This window comes from Colias eurytheme, chromosome 25, assembly GCF_061535395.1.
Source record: "Colias eurytheme isolate Ceu_HAF_F1 chromosome 25, ilColEury1 Martin Lab GWU primary, whole genome shotgun sequence".
In the NCBI taxonomy this organism is placed as follows: Eukaryota; Metazoa; Arthropoda; class Insecta; order Lepidoptera; family Pieridae; genus Colias; species Colias eurytheme.
The window spans coordinates 5,870,136-5,890,526 of record NC_143004.1 but is presented as its reverse complement, the minus strand read 5'-3'; the positions used below and the strand labels follow the sequence as shown (position 1 = coordinate 5,890,526).

Below are 20,391 nucleotides of genomic sequence, written 5' to 3'. Positions count from 1 at the left end.
CATAAGAGATAGACATATGCCATCACGGACTTTTCTGTAGACCTTTTCAATGTGTACTATTATAGTTAGTACATTATTTTGATAAAACTTGTAGGGCTCAGCCTGCGTTTGCACTGTATGTGGAAAAAATGTAATTATTTACGACATCACATTAGAAACCTCAAAAATAACAGTACTTTTCCACTATTTGATGGGTGTTATTATACATATAAACCTTCCTCTTGAATCACTCTATCTATTAAAAAAACCGCATCAAAATCCGTTGCGTAGTTTCAAAGATTTAAAGGGACATAGGGACAGAGAAAGCGACTTTGTTTTATACCATGTAGTGATGATGATAACAATATTAATTCATTAATCTTAATATATATACATAAATCTCGTGTCATAATGTTTGTCCTCAATGGACTCCTAAACCACTTAACCGATTATAATAAAATTCGCACACCATGTGCAGTTCGATCCAACTTGAGAGATAGGATAGTTTAAACATGTAGGTACCACGGGCGAAGCCGGGGCGGACCACTAGTATACTAGCTATATAAATTCATGCTAACTACTTTAGTTAAATTCAATACAAACTTAAACATGCGAGTGTATGTGTGTTCACGTGTGTGTGTCGTGTGTGGTGTGGTGTGTGATGATGATGATGATTATGAAGATGGCTTTTAAGTTTAACAATTTAATTGTTTAACCTTCATTGATATAGATTTTATTCTATTTTCAATGTATGGTAAATTTTATTTTTCACTTTTATGGTTTTTTTTTTTCATTTTAGCTTTTATTTATAAGAACAAGTGTAAATAATATTGTATTCTTGCAATTATTTCCTGTCGCATAATTAAAATACACTAGCTGATGAGCTGCATGCTTCATTACTTTTTTTTATTTATACACATTATTTAATACTTAACAATCGAATTAGCGTCTGGCTAATTAATTTTAGATTATATTATGTTTGAAGAACATAATATGAAATTTACAGACATTCTAAAATAATTTGAATTTTTTATAAAAACGAAATAAAAAATTGCGTCTGGCACCTATTTAACAACGAAAAAAACGTCTTGCAATAAAAAAACTATGTCTGATGGATCTATCTAAAGGCAAAATATTAAAAATTACGCGTTAAAAAATGACTTAAAATTAAGGAAATTATCCTGTACAGATAAGATGCGCATTACTAAACGCAACCACTGCGACCAGCCAGACAGCCCGGACTCTAACCGAAATAGCAAGAGGAACAGTATATCAAAGAACCAACTATACTAAAATTCTCACTTGTCAACGTCGGTAGCTCCTATACGATTATCAGTTCAAGGAAATACAGATTTATTCGTCTGAATAAGTAAATACAATAAAAATGAAGTCGATGTTGTAAATCTGGGACCGATTTCAGTTTTGAAATTCAATGAGGTTGTCTGAAATTCAAATATTTATTCGTATAAATATCAAATACCTACCTATATGTGATTTGCAACTTTGCAACTTAAAGAGGAGATTTTTATAAGCCGGATAGTAACTCTGATTAAAAAGTTTTCTTATCCATATAAAAATAAAATAGTACCTAGATATTTAAAAAAATGTAATTCCAATGTCAGTTTTTTATCTTCAGCTTGTGTAACAATTTTAAAACTTTTAAAGCATATAAAGCAAATATTTATCTAAAATTATCTAAATCGAATCACAATGTACCAAACTTTTGATCACCTAGAATATAAAATATGCACTAATAAAATTAAGTTTTAACAAAAATAACAATGGAAACAAGTACCTAATGGTTTACCAAAAATATGTTAACTAAGTAAACATAAACTTTTCGAAGCCTATGAATATAAATATTAAATAATAAATAGTTACACAACTTTACTATGATCGAAAGTATTCCGTTAAGCGTGTTAAATTGGTATCTATTATCCAATTGTTCCAAAATTTGAGCGGTGTCCCCAACATGTGTGGTAAGTTATTGACCTCTCCAACTTAATCTAATAAAAACTGTTCAAACCATAGCCGAAACCGCAGAGTCCAGTAATATATATAAATTAGTATTAAATATTTTTTGTCTAATCTAAATCTCGTGTCACAATGTTTGTCCTCAATGGACTCCTAAACCACTTAAACGATTATAATAAAATTCGCACACCATGTGCAGTTCGATCCAACTTGAGAGATAGGATAGTTTAAACATGTAGGTACCAGTTACCACGGGCGAAGCCGGGGCGGACCGCTAGTATATATATATGCAATAAATCCAATTCATTTGGTTTTATACAGTAGTCGTTATATCGAGAGTAGGGATGTAACGATACCGATACCGATACCGATATATCGGCCGATATATCGGCAAGCCGATATATCGGTATCGCCGATAATAAATCAACCGATACCGATATTTTTTTATTAAATTCTTTCTTTTCTTTTATGTTTTTGCATTGTATTCATTCATATTGTTTTATTTCTGTTTCTGTAATAGTGTTAAGGAAGAGCGGAACCTCCTGACACAAGCATTTTATTTGCTTACTAGGAGTGTTCCAATCACAAATTTGTTTATGTAAAGGAAAGAAAGAAATAATTTTGAATTTTTTTAATTTTTAACGTGATAACGTTTTTAAAATCGTTTTAGTCGGGTGACATGTTCATAAACTTGTGTCACACCAAAACCTCACGAGCGCGATCGCAGGTATAACGAGAGAGAGACGGACCGATCTCCCGTTTCATCTCGAGCGCTGCCACTGCATTATGTTATCACGTAAACATTTATTTATTTATTTATTTTATTTAAAAAACATCACATGCCATTACAGGACAATGCCCAATGCGACACAGATACAATTTTATTTTACAAAAGAAACTTATCTAACTTAAATACTAAATTAAAATTACATACATAACTTAACATAGACATAGAAAAATTTAAAGAACTTACTAACAATAACAGATTAACTGCAATATCACCCTTGCGAATTCACTCATAGGACAATGAAATAAGTCCGCTCTTTCGTGCGCTTCATTTATTATGCGGATGGCCCGTACCATTGGTGCTTTCGCAAGAAGGTTGGTTCGTGCTGTGGGCACTAGCAACAGTGGTGAACGGTGCCGTTTCCACGCGAATCTGGTGGGGACGCAGAAACTCACACATTCAAGTAGTCTTGAGTTCTGTTCCCTACCACGAAGAAGACTTATAATATAAACGGCAAGCGAAAAGTCACGCCGTACACTTAATTGATTGTACCCCACCATACCCAATACAAATAAGGTAGGGTACATCAACGGATAAAAAGGATATACACCATACAGTTTTAAATATAAATGTCTCATGAATTTATTTTGGACCCGCTCTAACATTTAATTATATTTGTCTTCATGAGGAGCCCATATTGCAGCATTGTGTTCCAAACGACTTCTTACTAACGCGTTATATAGAACCTTAAGTGTTGTAATGTTAGTAAAGTCCTTAGCCTGTCTCAAAACAAATCCAAGGTTCCTGTATGCCGTTCTACATGTTTTTATTATATGTTTTTATTATTATCAACATCTCGATCGTAAACCTACTTTACAAACAACCAATTTTTTTGATATCAAATAATTCAAAAATCCGCGCCCAATGAACGATGCGGGAGGCCGCCCGCGCGTGCGCACTTTGTTTTCTGAAAAAACTCTACCAATTATAGTAAACTTTTATTAGGTACTGATTGTATGTGTATTACTTAAAGTTTAACTGACTTCGTAAAATAATAATACTAAAATAAATGGTTTTGTTGTTTTTTGATTTGGCATTTTTATTTAAAAGAATACGATTAACAGTTGTCTCTGTTAAATGTTGGTAACTTTTTATGCATAATTCACTATTTATTTTTCTACCAAGCCATCGAAATCGGTATCGGTATCGGTATCGCCGATACATTACTACAAATATCGGTATCGGTATCGTATCGGCAAAATCATGTATCGTTACATCCCTAATCGAGAGCTTAAAAGGCTTAGCTTAGAGCACAGAGTCATTAGACAATAGACTTTCTTCTTATAAGCGACAATTTTATTATCGAAATAAAAAACGTTTTTTCATTCTTACTGAATCCATTAGCAGTTCGTATTATTACAATCCCTATCATAAAGGACATTACTAAGGTATCCCTTGATTGCCGACCTATTTACGCAGTGGTTAGTATCCGTTGCCAAGGGATGTGGAATCGATTCTTATACGAACGTTGCAGTTGTGCCAAAACTAAGGTAACTATAGCATAATGTTTATTTTCGTTGTATTTTAATTCATGTATGTACAATGAACTAAAAAGGGTAATAAATAAATATACGAATATCTAAAGGTTTCAGAGCTTGTTCATTTATTTCACTACATTTATTACCCTACCTTTTTCCAATAATTATCTTGTAATTTTAGATTTTTTGCGGCTCAAAAATCGGGCTTTACTGTATTTAAACAATATCTTCTTGAACAAAATTCGCGTATTACTGTACCGCACATCATATTCTAACAGTCGTAGATAAATTATTTTGACGCTCTTTATTACCAAATTTAACCTTAAGTTTTAGGTAACCTAATGTTTTATGCATAAAAAGCTAAAAACATTTGCGTCTCCTTAAACCAGTCATACACCATAATATCTCGCAATCGCAGCGTACATCAAAGGCGCCGCAGGACAAGCCATCTTTCGAGACAATCCTCATAATCCACATAAATAAATAAATAAAAAAAAATAAAAAAGCCTTTTATTTCCACACAACAGTTTTACAATTTTTACAATTTTTGTTAGTAATACATTTATTACATATTACAATTAATTACATATTAATTTAAATTTGACAGTTTTACAATTTGTGTTAGTAAGTAGATGTGAAATTTATTATCAATTACTACATAAATATTAGTTGTTGTGTTGGATCCCACATTGGGTGAAGGCCTCCTCCATCTTCCTCCACTTGTGCCGGTCCATACCGCAGGAAACCCAGTCCTTCCCAGCTATATCGACAATGTCATCAGACCACCGTCTGATTGGTCTGCCTACATTCCTCAATCCTTCTGGTCCTTTCCACAATGATGTTTCTGATGTCCAACGTCCGTCAGTATAACGACTTATGTGTCCAGCCCATTGCCACTTGAGTTTCAGTGCCTGTGTGAGAGCGTCAGTTAAATTTGTTTTTCCTCGGATTGATGTGTTTTTAATTTTATATATTTTCCTTAGGTTTAGCATGCTTCTCTCCATGCTGCTTTGTGTTGATCTAATCCTTTGTTTTGTTTTACTTTGTTTGTCATCATAATCCACATACCGCTATAAAAATTGTCCTAGACGCGTATTCATCCATAACCAGGTTCGTTGCACTCCGCGACCATTCTGAGCCAACAAAAAACCGTGCAAGTGCAACCGGCTTAGTCGATACGCAAAAAATCAGTTCAACAAACTATACTTAGCCACTATACCTTGAACAATAAGAGCTGGTTTCCAAGACATACCAGTTCTTCAAGCTATGACTATTTGCTTGAAGAGTGAAGACGTACAAAGAACAAACAAATCGAAGAAAAACGTTCAGGGCGACTACCATGATGTCTGATGGCGTAGGATGTACGGACTTTCAAAAAGAAAATCTATGGTGTGTATAGTGGTGATCAGTTGTAATTTATGTACTTATAACTAGCATTCCGCCCGCGGCTTCGCCCGCTTAAACATAATAAATTATATACTAAAACCTTCCTCTTGAATCACTCTATCTATTAAAAAAAACCGCATCAAAATCCGTTGCGTAATTTTAAAGATTTAAGCATATATAAGGACATAGGGACAGAGAAAGCGACTTTGTTTTATACTATGTAGTGATAGTGTAATACATACTACTACTACATAAGAAGAGTGTTGTTATTATCATATTTTAATCTAGTAATTAAACTAGTTATAGGTATGCCACTGAACCCGTCTAAAACTGCTCGAACGATTCCATTTAAAATCTATTCTAGTGGGTCAATAGTTAAGATTTATAATTAGACAAGGGTGATTTTATCTTCACGGTATCCTAGACGAAGTCGAGGCGAGCTGCATAAATAACAACCGTTTTAATAATGTGAAATTTAATAATATATTGTATATTATTATTCATTTAAGCTATCATCAGTTCAACAGCCGTTTATTCACATAAGATTGTAAAAAATATGCAAATGATATTAAATGGACACGATTCTGTCTCAAAGAGATAAATTATTATTAAGTTTTTATAAACGCTCATTATGAGAACATTATCACAGACATTATCTTATAAAATTATTGACTACATCTACATAATACCTTTTTAAATAAAATAATACTTTAATTTTATTAAAACGAATAATTATTGAAATGACAATCTTCAACGCTGATAAAAGAGGGGATACATATTACATTACACAGAAAAAATACAAAGGACAGGCTTAACACTGAAAACGATCTCTGCCCTGCAACTTGAAGTTACTATCTACCAATATTATATAGCAAGATGCTGTTTAACAAAATACAATTTAAAACCACTATTTTTTGTCCTTATTCTCTTGTAAATAAGTACACTACCATAGATTCCATTTAGATACCACCCGCATGCCAAACGACCTATTCAAACATATAATTTATTTAAACCACATTTATCATTGACTCTTATCATTAGAAAAACTCGTTACAAATCAAGGGTGACAGTTTTTATTTAATACCTACTTATTTTTATCCGACTTCTAAAAAAGAAGGAGGTTATCAATTCGGCCGGTACCTACATTTATATAAAAAGATTAAAGAACTAGCGGTCCGCCCGTGGTACATATTTACCGGGATAAAATGTAGCCTATACGGATTCGGAAGAATCCCTCTAAATAATGGTCAAAGAAATTTTGAAATCGGTCCAGTAGTTTTTGAGCCTATTCAATACAAAAATACAAAGGTTTCTTTAAAATTAGTATAGAGTACACAAATAGCTGTAAAGTGTAAACTGTAAACTATATAATAGCTTGTGAAATTATGTTAAAACATCGCTATACATAAATATAATTTATATTTATGTATAGCGTATGTGATAGGTAACGCACGAAAATACAATGAACACCATAATATATGTAAAACTAAATACCTCAAAATTTTATTTGCCAATTCGACATGGCCCCAAAGGCCAAAGGCGAAAATGAAATCCCGATCGCAGAGTACCATAATAACCATGAGAAATATAAAAGAAAACGCTCATAAAACTTCAGACAAAGGGCTGTTGAAACTTCAAAAATTCCTTTTTCAATGGACATCGTAAAACATATTTCGAGAACCAAAACAAAGGGCTCTTATGTATTGAGTATAATAATATGTACATACCTATTAAATATTATTATATAAGTATAAGTATTCATTTTTTTTTTGTATTTAGGTAATGTCGATTATGTTTTACGAATGTGTTATTTTGGAACATAATATAGAAATACAATGCTTGTGACGGAATAACATTGGACGATATTTCTCTTGAAGATACAATAGCAAATACTAAAGAAAGAATCGAATCGAAATCAAGAAAAGAAGACAAGAAGCTTATCTTTCTTCTCTATAAAAATTTAATTAAAGGTGGAATCAATTTTGACATTTACCTATTTACTTTTAATCCACAAACACAGATGACAGAACCTACATTTTGTCATCCAAACAGCGGCCACCCAATAGGCACACTATAAAACATGAAACGAGTCGTAAACGCATCTTGTAACATTATCCAAAGTGTTGACTGTGCGTACGATTAGTCTCTCAATTTGATACAAATATTTATTACAGTTCTGTTATAAGACACTTTTGTCACTCGTTTTGTATGTGTCTTCCTCCTCTTACATTAATTTAGGTCGAACAATCGAATGCATTAAAAATCTATACATTTAAAACCTTATTACCAAATAATTAGCTCCTTTACTTTATTGTTTAAAACTACGCGACGGATTTGGATGAGGATTTTAAGAGCAAACACAAGAGCCGTTTTTCCATACAAACGTAGTCCCCTGTTTCCTCCCTGGATTGTGTCACTAGAGCAATATATTTTTTACTATTAATCTATGGTAACTTTAGCCATGTTCCTACGTTTTCCTTTTTTTCATATTATCTTAATTATTAAAAAAAGATACCTATGAATCTTTCAAAACGTAAGAAATTGGACAGATTTTCCGTTATGTTCTGTCTTACTTAAAACTAATTTATGAACATTATATAAATAAGCAAAACGTAGGAACATAGCCTACTTTTCCCTACTAAATTATATGTATAAAAGTAATTAAATCGGTCCAGTATTGGAGGAGGAAACAGGGGACTACGAATTACCGATGAAAAGTTATTTCTTTGCACTTTGCCGCATTTCTTGAATTATAAGTGCAATATCGCAACACACTCGAGGGCATATTTACTGCGAGTTTCTTGGTTTTTTTTGCTTTAAAACAAATAAGACATGAACGCGACCATCACGCTAAAGCGACTGAGTGCAGATAAGCCATTTGGCCTATGTTGAGCGGAACATATTATGTGATGTAGTCAGTGTCGTCTCCATACGTAGTATTAATATCTCAATGAATTTTCCTAGGTATTTTCGGCCCGAGCTGCAGTTGTCCCTGTCGCGCTCTGGGGGAGGTTTGAGGCATAGCGCGACAGCAATAGATATATTAGGAAAACCAAATTTTGATTCTCTTACTCGTTTTGTTGGCTCTTAATGCGAAGTAACGCGCGGAAAGATTGCATAGGTATATTTATTCCTAAGTCTGTCTCATCTTAGTATAGAATAAATAATAATTTTAATTGCGTCATGCAAGCATTGCAGTAAATTAGCCGCAATTTAAATAATTAACTGTTATCCTATAATTTAAAACAATTTGTTGTAATTTTAAACACGACAACTATTATATTATATTATCTACATTTCTTGAGAACTAGTAATATGCCAGATAATTACAATATTAGATATTGCGATTTTACGAATTATAGCAATAATTCATCTAACTAATATTATTGATAAAAAATTGCAAAAAAAATCCACTCAAAAGTACCTACACGATTCATATAACAAGCAACAGTTTACCGACATTTCTAAAAATAGCTTTTTGATGCACAAATCGAGATATCAAATCCAGTTTTAAAGGTCTCCAATGCAAACAAATGTCGAATAAAAAGAAAAGAACATGTAGGTACCTATTGTTAATGAATTAAAATTTAATATCTTCATGTTTATTTCTTATCATTATTATACCTTTTCCATTATAAAAACTAGACGAAAAATGGGAACAATCGGACGGCACTAGATACCTTAACATCAAAATCGGTTCACCCAGTCAAAAGTTCTAAGCTAACAAATTCAATAAAATAGTATCGAATGGAAACCCTCCTTCTTTTGAATTTGGTTGAAAATATTCCTCGTTAATATTTCAAGACTTCTCAATATTTCAAATAATTTAATTAGAGCGAGCGCGCACGAGCAACTTTGTCTCCGCAACTATTTTGTCTCTCCCTTCAATTTGTATGGGGAGTTGCGTCGCTACGTGCGCGCACTTTCATACTAGCCCATGGGTGAAGAGACAAAATAGTTGCGGAGACAAAATAGTTGCGGAGACAAAGTTGCTCGTGCGCGCTCGCTCTTAAAAACCTGATGTGATTGCGTTGCATCATTAGATTACTATAAATAATATCGACTCAATAGCACAATATAGACAACCTACTATTTATTTGTAGGGAACAATAAGATTTATTTATAAGTTCCCACGCTAACGTGAAATTTCAATAGTTTTAATAATATAATAATAATTAATTAACACCAGAATGAGACAAAGAGAAACGTTATTAGTTTCAGTTGAAACTGTAAAATAACTTTACCCTGAAAAGACTAATTTTGATTCAATCAAGCAATGGACAAAAAACTTTTTAAGGTAAATCAATATTGTCATCACAAAGTTTATAAAATAGGTCAATTAAGTTGTGTATATTTATAGGTCAGCTACATTTCATATTTGGTTCACTGATCGATATTCTTTACTGCCATATAGGTAGTGACATACATATAATTAAAGGTTAAATTTTTCATGATATTTTTTAAGTTTTTTGAAGTGAAACTTCTTTAGGCGCGTTGAGAGTAAAACTTCAAGGTGACGACATGACAGTACCGTCACGTCATGGAGTAAGACGACGATTTTGAGCTTCTTCTGATTCCGCTTTTTTATAACTTGGTTCTCAACTGCTGAGTTAAGTGTAAGCGTGATAAGTGTTGTTTGTTACTATCGACTAAAAAGCCAAAAGCAAGAATGTCTATAGCTTGCTGAAGACTTTTTTTTTTTGGTTGAACGCGCTAATATCAGGAACTACGGGGCCGATTTGAAAAATTTGAAAATTCAGTGTTAGATAGCCCATTTATCATAGAAGGCTATATATTGTATAGGCAATATATATCATCACGTTAAGACCAATAGCAGCAGAGCAATGCGAGTAAAAACTCGTACTCGATAGGTATATATTATAATACTAGCGACCCGCCCCGGCTTCGCACGGGTGCAATGCTGATACTAAATACACTACAGAAAAACTGTGAACTTTGTATATAAAAACATAGCGGCCCGCTCCGGCTTCGCACGGGTATAAAAAAGATAGCCGGGCGGCCGGCCGGTACCGCCGCAAACGCTACGTCCCGCAATTTTTAAATCTGTAATATCTTCGAAAATATTCACTTAAATCATACGGTGTAAACGGCCATATAGATCTATATTAAATGAACAATGTATTCAAGGTATTTAATTGGTTATGGATTAATGCTGTATTGGTTAAAATCGCATCGGAAATTAGCCATTATTTGTCGTAAAAAGTAAATGACAAAAAAAAGTTATTGTGGGTTATCCATAAGAGATAGACATATACCATCGCGAACTTTTCTGTAGACCTTTTCAATGTGTATAATACTTAGTACATTATTTTGATAAAACTCGTAGGGTTCAGCCTGCGTTTGCAATGTAAGCGGAAAAAATGTAATTTTTTACGACATCACATTAGAAACCTCAAAAATAACAGTACTTCTCCACTATTTGATGGATTTTATTATACATATAAACCTTCCTCTTGAATCACTCTATCTATTAAAAAAAACCGCATCAAAATCCGTTGCGTAGTTTCAAAGATTTAAGCGTACAAAGGGACATAGGGACATAGGGACAGGGAAAGCGACTTTGTTTTATACTATGTAGTGATATAGATTGATGAGTGTTAGTGTATAATTTATTAGGCTTTAAAAAAAGCGGGCTAAGCCACGGGCGGAAAACTAGTACAGTACAAATATGGATTAACATAACCCCTTGAAAGCAAGAGTATTCTTATCGCATCTACATTAGTACCTATATGCTAATGTACTACGCAACAGTCGGGTCCAGAGACAGTTGTTATGTATGCGTGTCGGGTAACGTCAAATTGTCGACTAGTGCGTGACAGTAATAGAGGATTTCACAGGAGAGGCGTGGAGTCGCTGTTGTTTTGTTTATGGAGGATATTTTAAATATTCTTTTTTTGACGTGACAACGTCTTATAATTCGATAGCCGGCTGCACGCACGAAAAAACATGACTCATGCGGCGTTACCTCGCTCAGAGGCGTTCCATGTAGGCTTGAAGTGCAAGCGAGAGCGCGGAACGAGCGACAAAGAAGCACAATAGGCCGTTGTCACGTTCAACTATCGTCAGTAAACCGATTTTACAGACAACCAATTTTTTTTTTACACAAATCGCGCTTCTTTATTGAATTGTCGAATAAAATCATATTTATTGATTAAGATGCCATTGCATCTATAATTTTATTTTTTTAAATATGTATATAATACATTAGAACATCATACATAATCAACTGTTAAATATCAATATAAAAAAGGCACAGTAGGTAACTAAATGCAACGCGAATAAAATAAACAAATTCGTAGTCAGGCAATAGTCACCATGACTAGAGTTATCGTGCAACAATTTTTTTTATGGTTAAGTCTACTCTATACCATTGTTGTCCTGTAATACTTGTAACATATTGTAAGGTCGCTGACGAACAACCCAAGTCCCAAATCGGTAGGCAAATTTGTTCGTCAAACTACTTCTGGTACGACCTTCTATTTTAAATAAAAATAAGTATTTATAAATAAATGCAATCCTAGTTTGATTAATTAATTATTAAAAATATTAGGGATGTAACGATACCGATACCGATACCGATATATCGGCCGATATATCGGCAAGCCGATATATCGGTATCGCCGATAATAAATCAACCGATACCGATATTTTTTTATTAAATTCTTTCTTTTCTTTTATGTTTTTGCATTGTATTCATTCATATTGTTTTATTTCTGTTTCTGTAATAGTGTTAAGGAAGAGCGGAACCTCCTGACACAAGCATTTTATTTGCTTACTAGGAGTGTTCCAATCACAAATTTGTTTATGTAAAGGAAAGAAAGAAATAATTTTGAATTTTTTTAATTTTTAACGTGATAACGTTTTTAAAATCGTTTTAGTCGGGTGACATGTTCATAAACTTGTGTCACACCAAAACCTCACGAGCGCGATCGCAGGTATAACGAGAGAGAGACGGACCGATCTCCCGTTTCATCTCGAGCGCTGCCACTGCATTATGTTATCACGTAAACATTTATTTATTTATTTATTTTATTTAAAAAACATCACATGCCATTACAGGACAATGCCCAATGCGACACAGATACAATTTTATTTTACAAAAGAAACTTATCTAACTTAAATACTAAATTAAAATTACATACATAACTTAACATAGACATAGAAAAATTTAAAGAACTTACTAACAATAACAGATTAACTGCAATATCACCCTTGCGAATTCACTCATAGGACAATGAAATAAGTCCGCTCTTTCGTGCGCTTCATTTATTATGCGGATGGCCCGTACCATTGGTGCTTTCGCAAGAAGGTTGGTTCGTGCTGTGGGCACTAGCAACAGTGGTGAACGGTGCCGTTTCCACGCGAATCTGGTGGGGACGCAGAAACTCACACATTCAAGTAGTCTTGAGTTCTGTTCCCTACCACGAAGAAGACTTATAATATAAACGGCAAGCGAAAAGTCACGCCGTACACTTAATTGATTGTACCCCACCATACCCAATACAAATAAGGTAGGGTACATCAACGGATAAAAAGGATATACACCATACAGTTTTAAATATAAATGTCTCATGAATTTATTTTGGACCCGCTCTAACATTTAATTATATTTGTCTTCATGAGGAGCCCATATTGCAGCATTGTGTTCCAAACGACTTCTTACTAACGCGTTATATAGAACCTTAAGTGTTGTAATGTTAGTAAAGTCCTTAGCCTGTCTCAAAACAAATCCAAGGTTCCTGTATGCCGTTCTACATGTTTTTATTATATGTTTTTATTATTATCAACATCTCGATCGTAAACCTACTTTACAAACAACCAATTTTTTTGATATCAAATAATTCAAAAATCCGCGCCCAATGAACGATGCGGGAGGCCGCCCGCGCGTGCGCACTTTGTTTTCTGAAAAAACTCTACCAATTATAGTAAACTTTTATTAGGTACTGATTGTATGTGTATTACTTAAAGTTTAACTGACTTCGTAAAATAATAATACTAAAATAAATGGTTTTGTTGTTTTTTGATTTGGCATTTTTATTTAAAAGAATACGATTAACAGTTGTCTCTGTTAAATGTTGGTAACTTTTTATGCATAATTCACTATTTATTTTTCTACCAAGCCATCGAAATCGGTATCGGTATCGGTATCGCCGATACATTACTACAAATATCGGTATCGGTATCGTATCGGCAAAATCATGTATCGTTACATCCCTAAAAAATATTATTAACATTTCGAACGAACGAAACGAAATACGAATGCAACCATAAAGCCATAAGATAATATTATTACAAATAAATTTCCGCTCACCCGCATCTTTAATTTTTTTGTCAAAGTTCTCAGTAACTCATTAAATTGTATAATTTATGAATAAGTGTATTATAAACATTATTTGAATATACATAACACAATTTTGTACATCGTTATTAAAAATAATTCATGTTAAGTATAAAATAAAAATCATTCAACGCGTAATAAAAACGTAAATAAATACCAATCCATTGTTAAATTTTATAATTTAAATCCGATGCAACTCCGTCAAATTTATTATCCGCAAAAAAAACTCGATTTTGTAAGACCAATTATTTTATTTTATTCTTACCAACACCAATGTTAGTTTTTTCCCGCCACCAATTTCCAATCGTAGGAATTACTTTTATAAAAAAAATACAAAAAAAAATATCTACAAGAAATCATTCCATTTTCACGAAATATTATTTGATTATATATATTTACAGTTAAAATAATATTTTGTTAATTACAAGTGTAAAAAACATGCTTGCAGTCACGTATAATCTGACCCAATAAATGATCATATCATGATATAACCCGTGCCAATGAAATATCAAATTAATAATCACAAATGAGTATTTTATACGATAAAGAGTATAATAAACAAATCGGAATTTAACGACATGATAAATATATATTTTTATTACTTCCTGATGCAGTTTACTTTCTATAAATTGTGAAATTGTGAATATAAAATGGAATGTACTCACCTTTTTAAACATAAAAGTCATAAGTTACGACTTTAATATGGATTTTGCTTTCAGTACAAATACAACCACGACTTGTATGTATCTAACTTAAATTTGGAAAATTATTGCGACCAAAACCGTAACCAAATACTTAAATATGGTCGACATTTTTTTGTTCACTCTCTAATAAGAAATTCTTCTATAAATAATCAGTATCAATAAATGTTTTTTACTGAAATATCTCCTTATTTACGAAAAAGATTAACAAGAAAAAGCTGAAAATACAACATGAGCATGATTATAACAACCATCTTAAACATCTATGACTTACCAGTTCTGCGACTATTTCTTTGTTGAGTCTTTGACACTCGTTTGTCGTCGGTTTTGTTGTCTTACTAGTGGGCTGTAACCAAATTATGAGTTTGACTGTTTGTTTACTAATTTTCTGATTACTCATAAACTACCAAACGAACTATGTATTACGAAATGCAGAGATTTTAAATGATATTTTCACTTTCCTTTGTGTAATAATAGAAAATGTTTACATGGCTGTGCCAGAAGGGTCTAATTTTTCAAGTCCTTTTTTTTTGGGCATTTTTTGTAGTATCATAGAATTATTATAACAAAAAAAAACCACTTGATTCCTATATAACACATTACTGTACAAAAGGCAACTTTAAAATTAAAATCAAAAGAGCGAAAAAAGATAAAATAATTATATAAAATACAGCTTATAATAGCTGAAAATGTGGTTGAATGCCTTTCTCTGGCCAATTATGAATTATACTTAGAAAATGCGATTTTTATGCATACTTTTATTTCAATTAGCTTTATTTTATACTAGCTGTTCCCCGCGGTTTCACCCGCATTGCACCGCTCTCTTTGGTCTTAGCGTGATGATATATAGCCTGCCCTATAGCCTTCCTCGATAAATGGACTATCTAGCACTGAAAGAATTTTTCAAATCGGACCAGTAGTTCCTGAGATTAGCGGGTTCAAACAAACAAACAAACTCTTCAACTTTATAATATTAGTAAAGATTACTTGTTTACACGATACCTTAGCTTTCGTAGCTGTTTGCAACACAGTATTGATGTCTTTTAAGGAGTGGATAGACACATCCAATGTGGAGGCGTCCAATTTCTCTTCCTTTGGTTTTCCGTATTTTTTAGCTGGCGCGGGCTTCTTGGGTTCTGGTTGTTGCTATAATAATATGTTAAAGCTAATAATAATATGTTTAAATTGGTAAAAATAAGACTTTTTATTCTTATACTAATTAAAAAGATGGAAGAAGGCCTATGTCCTTTCGTATTGTTTCCTTGTATTAGTGCATATAAAGTGTTTTTATTAATTCACTAGCTTACCCTAAAAATAATATAGTAAAACCTTCCTATTGAATCACTGTATCTATTAAAAAAAACTGCATCAAAATCCGTTGCGTAGTTTTAAAGATTTTATGCATACAAAGGGACATAGGGACAGAGAAAGCGACTTTGTTTTATACTATGTAGTGATGTAGTGAGGGGCTTGGACTCACAATCACATTAAAAATTAGTCCAAAACAAAACTGTGCCTACAACTTATATTCTTGCAATTTTCTAATGTGTCTAAGGCCCTGCGCAGACGACAGACTATCCGTGACGCACTTTTTAGTCTGTGAAAATAGAACCTATGAAATTATATGCAGTAACGCACACGACGCGCAAAAAGTCCGTCGCACAAAAAATCCGTGTAATTCGGGCAGACCGCACCGCGCCGCGGCGCGCCGCTCCGCACAAAAAGTGTGTGAAAAGAATTGAACGTTTGCTTCAACGCGCGCTAACGCAGACGGCGCACACTTTAGTCGGCAATCTGCATTTGCTAGGGGTGGACGTAATTATATATTTCTTTTTCTTTTACTGTACTTCATGTACAAAATAATACTTCGCGATCTCTGCACGATTTCCATAGCGTCTACATCCCTACAGCTCTGCCGACAAAATGATCGATGATGTGCGTCGTGTGCGTTGAGTCTGTGAAAAATCCGCGACCGACTTTTTGCGCGCCATGCAGACTTTTTGTGCGCCGCAGACTCGATCGCACAAAAAGTGTGCCGTCTGCGCAGGGCCTAAGTATATAAAAGAATTTGAAAATTATTGTCCCATAATAAGGCGTTAATTTAAAATTAATGTTTAAATAAACGCCGCTCGGATTTATCGGCGACCTTTTAATAAGTAATTCTGAATTTATTTTCTAAATTCTAAATTTATAACATTAGGGGCAACAGATTCACAGCTATCTCGTGATCAGTTAAGCTTATGTGTCAAATAAATTAACAAATAATGTTTAAAGGTATCCAGTATCATAAAATGGCAAATAGAAAAAAATCAAAATGTCCAATAGACTATTTAGTACAGTTAAACCTTATTTAGTACAAAATACTCACAAAAGTATGATGACTCAGATCATCCTCCCAGTTATTTATCTGATCGGCTAGCGCTGCCAATCTACCAAACTTCTTTTTGCCGTCTTGTTTCGGCTGTTGTGTAGGTTTCGGTTCCTTTGGCGGTGTCGCTGCCGAGAAATCCAACTCAGTCCGATGTATGGGAGACGAGAGGTCGGGCTTATCTGAAAATAAAAGAAATAAATATATTTATGTTAAAATTATGGCAATATAATATTATGGTAACTGAACTAAAGTAAATTATTATTTTTCCTACAACATTTCTTTTAGAACTTAGAAGCACTTTAACTTTGCTATGAAAAAGAGCGTGTGTGCAGAGCACAAGTGTCAGAAGTGAAACTTCTTTGGCAAGATTCAAAGATACCAAAATCGTCGCCTTACTCCATGACGTGATGGTATTGCCATGACGCAACTTTTAAATTTTACTCACAACGCGCCTAAAGAAGTTTCACTTCAAAAAAAATTTAGACAACTTTTCATTTAAAATAATAAAGAAACAAATATTGATGGTGGATTGTCATTTTGAATAGTTACTATGTATGAGTAATAAATTAAAAACTTCTGTCTGTACATTTCGAACAGATTCTTTAAGAAATAACAAAGTAAATTCAACCTACCAGAATATAAATTCCCAAGCCGGTCCAGTCTTGATTTGAAGTTATTCCGTACATTTGATTTCTCAGTCTTATTGTCAGTCATATCAGGTACATTTGTCTCTTCTTTTGATGTTTGGTCTGAAATTATAACATAAAAATTAAAAATAAAAAATTAATGTTAAACATCATGATTAAAGACTCTACTTTCTTCTATTATTTTTATCTATAAAAATGAATCGCAAAATGTGCTGGTGATCGCATAACTCGAGAAGGGCTGAACCAATTTTGTTGTTTCTTTTTTAATATTCCTTGAAGTACAGGGATGGTTCTTATTCAGAGAAAACGTAAACATCTACCATGGGTGAAACTGGGGTAGGCCGCTAGTTTGCAATAAACTAAATTCACAAACTATTGTTATTTGCCATAAAATGCAAGTATCCTAACTATACCTAATTCTTTAGATCTATCCAAATATATGGATACATCTATCCTCCCATATACTTTTATATAAAAACTGACCTTGAAAACAAAACAACATCAATCACACAAGGAGTAAGTAACTTTTTCAACATCTTATATCACTAACAACTACACAACTATCAGGAACTATGCTATTAAATAATAATTACTTTACTTATTCCTTACCATTCATTTTAAGTTTCTCACAACACAATCTACCACAAAACAGTACACAAAACTAAATAAAAACAGAATCTGTTCACACGACATTTCTTAATTTTGTTTACTAATTGTTTAGGAGCTCATCATTTGCGGTACACTATCAGTGACTAACGTTTGTTTACAGGAAACTCTATTTTGTGTTAACGACCGATGTTTGTTTGAGATGATTATTAATGACTGTTATTTGATGAGAAAATATAAAAGAGAATTAGTGAGTTACTTTTTAAAGGAGTGTGGTAATGTTTGGAAAAAATTTACAAAGTTAAATAAATTAAAAAAAGGAATTTATATTTTAAAATGTATGAATTATCACCTTTGTTCATTATTAAATTTAATTTATAAAAGATTGAACTTATCTATACTAATATTAGTTATAAAGAGGAAAGGTTTATTATTTATTATATTATTTGTATGTATGGCTTTCACGCATAAACTATTGAACCAATTACAATGAAATTTAGCACACATATAGAGGGTAACTAGGATACAACTAGGAACACATAGGATAGGTTTTATCACGGAAATCCCACGGGAATGAGAACTATGCGGGTTTTCCTTTGAAAACGCGGGCAAAGCCGCAGGCAGAAATCTAGTATTCTATATTATGTGGCTGTGTTGTTAACAATAACATGGGGGGGGACATTTTCTATGGTTTTATCAACCAATATGTGAAATGGGACGGCTATCAATAGACTATACTGAATAAAATGCATATAAAATCAGGGTACGGGAACGAGACTGGCTGTACAAGCGACTATTGCCTAAATCACTATAAAATAATGTTATCTGAAAGATTTTTTCAAACTTTTGTTTCCTGTTTAACTTGAAATAGATAAGCAGATTATTACTCACTCATATTCACAATACTTACTCACAGATGAATTATAAAATAATTTACTCAACATTGTGTATTAACTCACCTTCAATTTCTTTAATAACTACATTAGTTCCTCTTTCCAAGTCGGGATCATACACAATGCTGATAGGGGCATCCCGTTCTTCCACTTGAACCTCAATTTGGATGTCATTTCTATGAGAAATGTTAATTTCCACCGACACATCAGAGTTTCTCCTCGTCAAACTGCCCCGTTTCGGACTCTTGAACTCTTTCTTCGTTACAATTACATCGTTCCTTGACTTTTGAGGCGATGATGCCACACGTTCCGTTTTCTCAATAACCCTTTTTATCACAGGAGTGTCACAATTCATTGGCTCTTTGGCAGCCTTTTTAGGGGATAATAACGATTCACGTGCCGGTTTACTCGGTGATTTTACTGGGGACGCCTTCGTTTTCACTAAATCAATATTTTCGGCTAACGGCTTCCGCTTAGGGACTGTCTGGCCAGAATTTGCTAGTTTTTGATCTATTTTCTCTTGTCTGGCTCGCGCTCGCTCTAACATACGCTGTAATAAGTTAAAATTGCATAAATTCTTAAGAATTATGGGTGATTTAATTCAAGGTTGTCCAACCGTTGAATTGGAAATCAAAACCAACCTGAGTAAAAGGATCCATGATGAAACGGGTAAAATTCACACAACACACAATACAGACATAACATTTAATAATTACAAACTCAAGTTTGATCTTTCGTCAATTTAAAACTAATGGATAAAATTATATTTCCCAAAATCGCCCGTTACAACTTGTTTTCAACTTTGACACAACAACAAACTGAAATTTTTAAATTAAGTTGTTCGATACATACATAGAGGGCGTTGATCGACGAGCGTGGTAACATACGTAAAACGTAACGTTACATTAAAATATGTATTTTTGAATCAGGAGAAAAATAAATCTTTGTGGTAAATGGTAACGTATAGCCGTGTATAATGTTTTAATTATGTATTTTTTAATTACTTTTTCTTTTAGCGATTAGATTATTCTTCTCTTTACTATGTGCTATGTGCTACTGTTAAGAATTTTGTGACTATGTTCCTAGCTTTGGTCAACTTTCGAAAGTTTTGAAAAACGTTAAATTCTTCGATTAACTGAGCATAATATAAATTATTATATTTTATTAAAAAGGCGAAGTTAATGGACATATTACACGATTGCTCAATGCT

General features: G+C 33.1%; 1 protein-coding gene across 1 annotated transcript in view; it reads right to left on the bottom strand.

Annotated features, from left to right (window-relative positions):
- Positions 1 to 20,016, bottom strand: part of LOC149897676 (anillin-like) — a 65,369-nt gene extending 45,353 nt beyond the window's left edge. The window contains exons 1-6 of the mRNA XM_090116074.1: positions 19,823 to 20,016; positions 19,248 to 19,731; positions 17,668 to 17,784; positions 17,033 to 17,214; positions 15,667 to 15,810; positions 14,939 to 15,010 (exon numbers count right to left, since the gene is read on the bottom strand). Of these exons, the coding sequence (XP_089972200.1) occupies positions 14,939 to 15,010; positions 15,667 to 15,810; positions 17,033 to 17,214; positions 17,668 to 17,784; positions 19,248 to 19,731; positions 19,823 to 19,840 (1,017 nt within the window). The 5' untranslated portion in view covers positions 19,841 to 20,016. The remainder of the gene's footprint in view (positions 1 to 14,938; positions 15,011 to 15,666; positions 15,811 to 17,032; positions 17,215 to 17,667; positions 17,785 to 19,247; positions 19,732 to 19,822) is intronic.
- Positions 20,017 to 20,391: the final 375 nt, after the last annotated feature.